At 36.3% G+C, this 8571-nt stretch overlaps 1 protein-coding gene across 1 annotated transcript in view; it reads left to right on the top strand.

The window, feature by feature from the left end:
• Positions 1 to 8571, top strand: part of MATN2 (matrilin 2) — a gene marked incomplete at its 5' end in the record, with an annotated part of 50807 nt that overhangs the window by 26256 nt on the left and 15980 nt on the right. Inside the window, 4 exon segments of the mRNA XM_009072953.1 lie at positions 1411 to 1533; positions 3745 to 3867; positions 5034 to 5156; positions 5510 to 5632. Coding sequence (XP_009071201.1) covers positions 1411 to 1533; positions 3745 to 3867; positions 5034 to 5156; positions 5510 to 5632 — 492 coding nt within the window.

Here is an 8571-nt window from a genome sequence, read left to right as displayed (position 1 = left end):
GTTAAAGGATTCTGTGTGAGAACCCAAAGTATTTAAGTGTTAAAAATTCATGTTAGTCTGTGTGTTTGTAATGTAAAAGATGGTGCCAAACAGATGTAATTTTTCACAGAGAATATGGAGGAGGGGGTATTTTCTCTTTCCCCCCCACACACACATTTTTTGTGCTCTGAAAAGTTATACAACCCTCTTCATGATGATGTGAAGTCTTGGAAAAAGGAGAATGTTCCAGCTGGAATTTGCTTTAGCTAGTAAAAACTGACACCTCAGCTTCACTTATTCAAGCCTACGTAGTCAGTCTATGTATAATAGTAAATCTGGACCAATTACTGCAAACTCGTTGCTTAGTTAAGTAAATGAATAAACAGAAATATTTATAATTAAGTGATTTTACATTAAGTACAGATTTATTTTTATGTAAACAAATTGCTGCAGACATGACTGTCACATCTGTAAATGATTTGCAGATAGAGACATGAGAGACTGTGTTTGTGTCTGGCAAAACTCCACTATTTCTGATCAAGTTAAGCTAAGGTGGTTTGGGCCTATATGACCAAAAATAGCCATTAACAAAACAGCAGTAAAATATTACGAAGAAGTTCAAAGCTTTTTTTCTAGAATGTCTTTTTTCTATACTCACAGAGTCAGCAGATTGCATGGTACATCTGCAAGTGAACATATCAAACCATACAGCTTTGCTGTCCACTCTATGAGACAATGTATTTTTTAAACCCAATTCATGCCTCTCTCTCCCTCTCCCCACCTTTCATCTTTCACACAACCAGTTGCATACAATATTTTAAACAATATTCCATTTTATTTTACTTGGAATAGGAATACAAAATTCAAGTAAGTGGTACATGTTAAGGCACTCTCACATTGATAGTTTGTATCTGTCCCCCACTGGCTTTAACTGCTTGAACCTTCTGGCAGATTAGAATTCTAAATTGGTGATTTCTTATCCTGTTGAAAAAAGAATTTAATGTTTATGAAATAATCTGAAAGCCATAATTTCTATTTAAAAATTTACTAATATTCATACTGTCTGATAAATTTTATGTTGAGCAGAAGAGTCTTGTTTTTTAAAGGGAAGCGTGATTCTGTGGGTACAACCAGGCAGGGCTTCAGGGTTCTCCCTTGACTCCGCTTTGTGTTAGTTTTCTGTTATGATTTTTGGCAAGGGAGATCTGCACTTCATCAAGTTTGTTATCTGCCAAGTGGGGTTGTTGTATTCATTTCAGTTTGGTGTTGTTAACTCAGATTACTCAAATAAATTGGGATACTGCATAAATAAAAAGCTGTACTGATGTTTCCTCCTTGCTCTGCAAAGGCACCATGTACCAGTTGTAGCATTACAGTGTATTTATCTAAGACACCAATGTGGTTTCTTCAATTATTAACACAAATCAATAGGAGTGGACCACTGTGCTGAAAACAATCACGGCTGTGAGCAACTGTGCCTAAATACTGATGACTCCTATGTCTGCCAGTGTTCTGAAGGATTTGTCATCAATGAGGACCTAAAAACCTGCACACGTAAGTCTTGTGAGACCCTCCTTGATCTCAGCTCACCTGGGTTTCTGTTTTCATACAGGGAAGAGGACATACCTTCAATTTATTCTTACAATCTGCATTTCAGTAATACTTTCATAATGATTTGAAAGAAGAAACAGATGGAAAAAGGATTTAGGAAAGAATACTTGTCAAGATAACTATTAGTCCCCACATATTCAGAAAAGTTTTGAAAGCCTTGTTTATCCTGTTTGATCCCCAGACGTTGAGGACAGTTTTACAGTCATGTGGCAAATGTGTCTGACTGACAGGTTATCTGGACAGCAGTGACCCTTAGGCAAACTGCATCACCTTACCTGGAGCTGGACAAGAGCTGAGAGTCCCACACTGAGCTTTACATGTAACATGGGAACCCCTTAATATGCGAAAGAAAGTTATCCTGACAGCTCTCCACCCTGTAGAAATCTAATGATCATTGAGAATTGTTGTGATTTCACAAATAGTTGAATTTCCCTCTTCTCTGGAAAAATAATGTATAGAAAGGGCCAGGAAAAGAGGAATGTGAATACACTTTGCCTGTAGACTTTTCTTGGAGCTCTCTGGTATGAGGCTTTTGATCACTCTTTTTGAACATACATTATTTCTCAAGCTTGTTGAGTGTTGGAGCAGCTCCAGGGTTTGCCCTTTTTCTTGCAGTCAGGCAACATAGTGTTAGGAGATGTCAAACCGTAAGTCCTCAGTAACAAAAACGATTTAGAGAGAAGTGAGGCAAATGAGGGCAAGCAATTTGTCTTTGTATTTAACTTTGCCTTTGCCTCCATACTAACTTTTTTAGCCTCATCCAATACCTTGATGGACTTTGCTTCTGTCTGCCAACACAGCTCTGTAGAAGGGGGCAGACTGTAATGCAAAAGCAGAACTAGTGTACATGTGACAGCAATAGGATCTACTAGAAACAATTTATCTAGACCTTTATCTGTAGAACTACTGAAATTTAGAAATAGACAAACTATGGAGTTTCATCAACTTGCAAATGGAAAATCCCTTTTCCTTTATGTAAAAAGAGTTGATTTTTCATTCCTGAGTTATTTTCCTCCAGGCTGTTCTTGGAGCCCTATCCAAGCAGAGTTCAAGAAGTGTTTGGACAACACTCTCAGGCACATGATGTGGTTTTTGGGGCTGTCCTGTGTAGGTCCAGGAGTTGGACTTTAATGGTCTTAGTGGGTCCCTTCCAACTCAGGATATTCTATGAAAACAGTGCTGTGGCTTCTATTGTGCAATGAAACTAGGCCCTTTTGAATAGCTCTTCTGCTTGCCAGCATAAGCCTCTCCTCATATATTTTTAGGAAATAGATTTATCATTGAATCCCTTGAACATTTTTAGGCTACCATGAAGAGAGTTTTGGCACTTTACAATTTCCTGAAAGAGCAGTTGAATGGAAGGGATTAGGATTTAATTTATACCACTCTTAATGGGAAAACATCTGGGAATTATAATTCTAGTGTCTTGTACACTGGCACAAGTATCTTAAGAGCTGTGAGAACACTTGAATGGTAAACAAATCTATACTCTGACAACTAATTACAAAAAAAATGTATGTGTGTAGCCAATAGACAGTAGTAAGTGCTGTCTGCAAGGTCCCAGGAGTCCTATGTCTTTATGTTACAGAGAAGAAACACTTGGGAAATTTGAGATGAAACGTGGACCATATTTGACAGTACTTGTAATTTGCAACTCTTTGCAAACTCTTGACTAGTCTAAGCCAAATCCCACTGATGTTTCTGAGAGGTTTTCTGCTTGCTGCCATGGTCCACAAGAGAGTTCTGGGGACTGCCACCTTCGCATCAGGCCATTTAGAGACTATTTAAGGAATGTTCACAGGGTACCTTTTATGTCTTTACCAATGTCTTATATAAAATCATTGCCAAAGTGTTTTGTTGGGGTTTTTTTCATTCACTTTCTAAATACTGAGACGTGGACTCTGCTGAGCTGTGGTTAAGCATAGAAAAGTCTTATTTCCTAACTCTGCTTAAAGCAAACAGTGGAAAGTACATCACTGGGCCCTCTGACGTTTTATTGTAGCTATAACTATGTCATCAGATAAGGAACTGAATTACTGTATAAGTAGTTCTGTGCATTTATAATTACTTGCATATAGAATGTAAATACTAGAGATGAAAAATCATTGGTTCATTACTGGCAAAGTTTTTTAATAACTTCAATTGCTCCTACAGGCGTTGACTACTGTGCTCTGACTGATCATGGCTGTGAACATTTGTGTGTAAATGGTGACAGATCTTACACTTGTCAGTGTTTTGAAGGATACAGGCTTCGTAACGATGGGAAAACATGTAAACGTAAGTTACTATTCACCCGCTCAGAGTTAGAGTCTTATTACACACATAGAAGAAATCTGTAAGGTGGGATTTGAATGCCTAAATGTTACAACCCAGTGTAATTTTAAATGCTCAGGCATTTCAAGAGGTCATAATTTTCCCTCATATTTGCCAGCAACACGTCAATATCTTGGATATGCTGAGGCATCTAAAGTGGTACTGAGTCCATACTTTTAGGCACCTGAATCACACCCTAAATGTCTGTGCCATTTAAAAGTAGCCTGAGAGCAGGATGCTAGTTTATCTAATGTTAATTAATAGGTTGTGTTTTATGTTATTTTGAGATATTAATTTTATATAAGTGCCAAATATCTGCTTGGCCAGTTGTAGGTGACAATTCTACAGAATTTCACTGCAGGATCATAGAGTCTTTCTCACTACCCTTAAATACTACATACACCAAACTTCTGTAATCCTACTTTACAGAAAAAAGACAAACACCTTCCAAGCTTAAGCACAAAGCAAAAAAAGCACAACTGTTTCAGGTCTGAGTAGATTCATTGCTGAAGATAAAAAGATGGTGATAGAAAGATCTGTTTCTCACCAGAAAGTTTACTTGCCATGTGGATGTGGGATTTATGTACCTTTGGAAATCCCTGTGTGTCACTAACATGAAGGCTAGGGACACGTGAAATTTTACAAACTCTGGAATTCTTACAATGCACTGTACACTTTTTTTAAAAAAAAAAGCCCTGAAAAGAACAGCAGGTGGTATAAATGATTTGCAGGATTGAGTTCAGTGTACTAGGAAGGACTAGAAAATTCAGTAGCTGGGAATTTTAAGACTTTGAGCATCTTGCCCCTAACAAACACAATTTTTTATATATCAAATTATTCACAGGAAAAAATGTCTGCAAATCAGTCAGCCATGGCTGTGAGCATATTTGTGTTAATGCTGACAATTCCTACATCTGCAAGTGTCGCGAGGGATTCGTATTGAGAGAAGATGGCAAGACGTGCAGAAGTGAGTGACTGGTATCTATTGAACATTTTTGCCTGTGCATCAGGCAAGGAAAGAGTTTCTTTCAGTTCTCATGCAAAAAAAAAAGCAACAAACTTCCTTTTGATATCTACATTTCTTTAACATGTTGTCATTCAAAACCTACATTTATATTGATCATTCCCAGGACGGGACATCTGTAAATCAGTCAGCCATGGCTGTGAGCATATCTGTGTTAATGGAGAGGATTCATATGTTTGCAAGTGTCGTGAGGGTTTTCTGCTGAGAGAAGATGGGAAAACATGCAGAAGTAAGTACTCTGATAATTACTCATAAACTTTTATGTACAGTATGTAGATCCATAGAAGTGTTCAAACAAATACAACAGTTTACTGTTATGATACAGGAGTAGTGTTGTTAGACCTGCCAGAAGCTTGTAAGAGACTCTGTGGACAAAAATAGTGTATTTTAATAGTTGAATTGATAAACTAGAAACAGTAAGTACTCAGAATTTTTCATGTACCAATAGTCAAAAGTGTTTGCTGCCTAAATTTTTGTCTGTTTATTCCAGTGATATCAGTAGACTTTATAAAAGCTGTTACTTCTCCCTGCAAGCGACATTCACTTTAATGTGCTTTAACCAAATATCATAACTGTTCTCAGATAAAGACATTTGCAGTTCAGTTGACCATGGCTGTGAACATGTTTGTGTGAATGCTGATGAGTCATACGTCTGCCAGTGCTATGAAGGATTTGCACTAAGGGAAGATGGAAGAACATGTAGAAGTAAGTAACCTTGCCTTTAATCAAAGATTTCCTTTATAATCTGTTCATTTGTAGGCATGTTTTAAATAGGGCAACCTTATTTTCTCAACAGATAAAGATGTTTGCAATTCTGTTGACCATGGCTGTGAGCATATTTGCGTGAATAGAGACAGTTCGTATGTTTGCCAATGCTATGAAGGTTTTATATTAAGAGACGATAAGAAAACATGTAAAAGTAAGTTATTTTATGTTATCATGCTTTTTATACTCAGAGGTCAACTGAAGAAACATATTACTTAGGGGCAGATCTTCTTATAGGAGATCTTGCCTGACAAAAAGAAGAATAAATTATTTATTTACTAGGAGATTATTACTGTTAGTCTTCAAAGTTTTGAAAATGTCATTCATCAAACTATCTAAATTATTCCTAGATAAGGACATCTGCAAATCAGTCAGTCATGGCTGTGAACATCTTTGTGTTAGTAATGATGATTCGTACACTTGCCAATGCCCTGACGGATTTGTACTAAGGCAAGATGGGAAAACATGCCGAAGTAAGTAGCTTATGAATAAAAGAAGAAATTCAGTTTTCCTTTTATTAGGATATTGTTCACTGATTATTGGCCAAATGGAATATTTTTTTCTGTAGTTCATAAGACTTCTATGAATTAAGTATTGTTTGAACTAAAGATACATTTCAGACAATCAGCCAAATTTAAGGTTTGAATGTTGCGTTTAAAATGTGAACTTCATTTCCAGATCAAGTGTGTTGAGTTTTAATCTTCAGCATCAGATGTTGCTGCATTTTACTTTAGTGGATTGAAGTTCTAATTGCCGCTGTGTTGTTCTGTGTATATTCATGCAGATCATGACTTAACCTATTCCTTAGCTTAAACTTTTAGCATGTTCTTTTGTAAATGATAAGCAAATCTTTCAGGCTTTTTATATGTTTTCTTGTCTTTGTATAACTCTCTTCTTGCTTCCTTAAATCCTCTGCTATTTATCAGTATCCTTGTTGGAGTACCACAGTGGTACAAAGTCTTCTAATTGGAGACACAGCAGGATCCAGGGTAGAGGAACAATAACCCGCCTAATTCTTGTTTGGATCTACCTATCTTTTTTATCTTTTGTCTTTATGTCAAAAGATAAGATAGTGTTACTCTGCTAGTGCTTGTGTTCAGTTAGTTATCTACCAGGATCATAAACTGTGTAAGATTCTCAGTCATACAAGTATCCCACATTCTGTAAGTACAGCCTTCATTCTTTGTTTCTAAATGTATAAGCTTAGTTCTGGCTGTTTTAAAATATATGTGATCTGCTGTTATCTACCTTTCAACAAGATTCATGTCTCCTTATATCACAGCAGCTGCTCAAAAAGAGAGCATTTGCCATTCTCTCAAACCTGGAGTAACCTACAAACTTTGTCAGTGATAATTTTGTATTTTCTTCTGGACTGTCCATAAAAATATTAAGTAGTAGAGGAGCAGGGCAACTTCTTAGAAAGAAAGCCATTTGATGGTCCCCCATTTGCAACTGATTCTTTCTAGCCAGTGTTAATCCATATAATGTTGATTCTGTACTTTGTTTCCTTAATCAGAATAAATACCAATACTGCTTCCCTTCTGAGTGCTCCATTGTATGAACAGCATGAGCTTTATGAACCAGTCTCATCATCAATTAAGAAAGATATTTATTTAGCTTCCCATAATTTTTCCATGACACCAAGTTGATTGATATTAATTCTCTTTATTTGATTTTACTCTGAACCAAGTTCCACATTATCTATTCCATTCTTTTAGTGCAGATCAATGTCAAGCTGACAGGTTTACAATTAGCTACTTATCCTTTTAAACACTGGAACAATAGTATTTTTTTCAGTGTGCATCCAAGGTCTTGTTCAGAGAGCTCTTTTGCAACTCTTTGCTACAAGTTATCTGAAGTTAGTGATTCAAAAATATATGTCTGTGTGTGTGTGTGTTCAGTAGGTGCTGTGTGATCTGCTTCTCAGGTGATGAAACTCTTCAACATTATCATCAGTAGTCTATTTCATAAGTTCAGATCTGAATACACTAAAAATTCTTAACATTTCTGCATTAAGATTGTCAATTCTACCATTGCTGTCTATTAATTAACAATACATTGTTAGAATGCCTTTTCTTCCTAGTCGTCTTTAAATAACGCACTCATGCTATCCTTTAGTTGGTTGGCCATGTTAAATTCCCAATATTATCACATTCAGTAAATACTGTGAATGTTCCTTTCTTTCAGTCATCATTCAAATGTTACAGCTGTTTTCAATTTCAGTTTCTAAATGAGTTTGCAGTTTTCACTATACTGGCATTCTTTTTAGAATGTGAGACTGGATTTGGGGGGGTATTTAGTAAAATAACCTAAAATAGTGCAATCATTGACTATTATGATTATGATTATTTCCCCCTGCATCCCAAAACAGTCTGGCACATATTTACTTTCAATATGCAAAATTCATCCTTTTGAAGTAATAGCCATGTCTGCTGCTGGTTTGTGTTTGTTTCTGTTTATAAATAACAAATGTCTCTGAGTTGCACACAGCTGTGTATAAGCACATGCTAATTTTTACTTACATTACAATTTCTTTTTTATCTGCTATGATGGGATCTAGTTTAGATTGCCATGTCTTAAATGTAATTCTTGTTGAGTTAGAAGATCATCTTATGTAGTAGTTTTGGGGATTTTTGGCAGCATGAGACCTCCAGGAAATTTGGCGCACAGTGTCTCTGAGTTGCACACAGCTGTGTATAAGCACATGCTAATTTTTACTTACATTACAATTTCTTTTTTATCTGCTATGATGGGATCTAGTTTAGATTGCCATGTCTTAAATGTAATTCTTGTTGAGTTAGAAGATCATCTTATGTAGTAGTTTTGGGGATTTTTGGCAGCATGAGACCTCCAGGAAATTTGGCGCACAGTAAAAACAT

Source organism: Acanthisitta chloris, unplaced genomic scaffold (assembly GCF_000695815.1).
Source record: "Acanthisitta chloris isolate BGI_N310 unplaced genomic scaffold, ASM69581v1 scaffold4554, whole genome shotgun sequence".
In the NCBI taxonomy this organism is placed as follows: domain Eukaryota; kingdom Metazoa; phylum Chordata; class Aves; order Passeriformes; family Acanthisittidae; genus Acanthisitta; species Acanthisitta chloris.
Note: the sequence above shows the minus strand (reverse complement) of the source record. Positions and strands in the feature narration are given on the sequence as shown.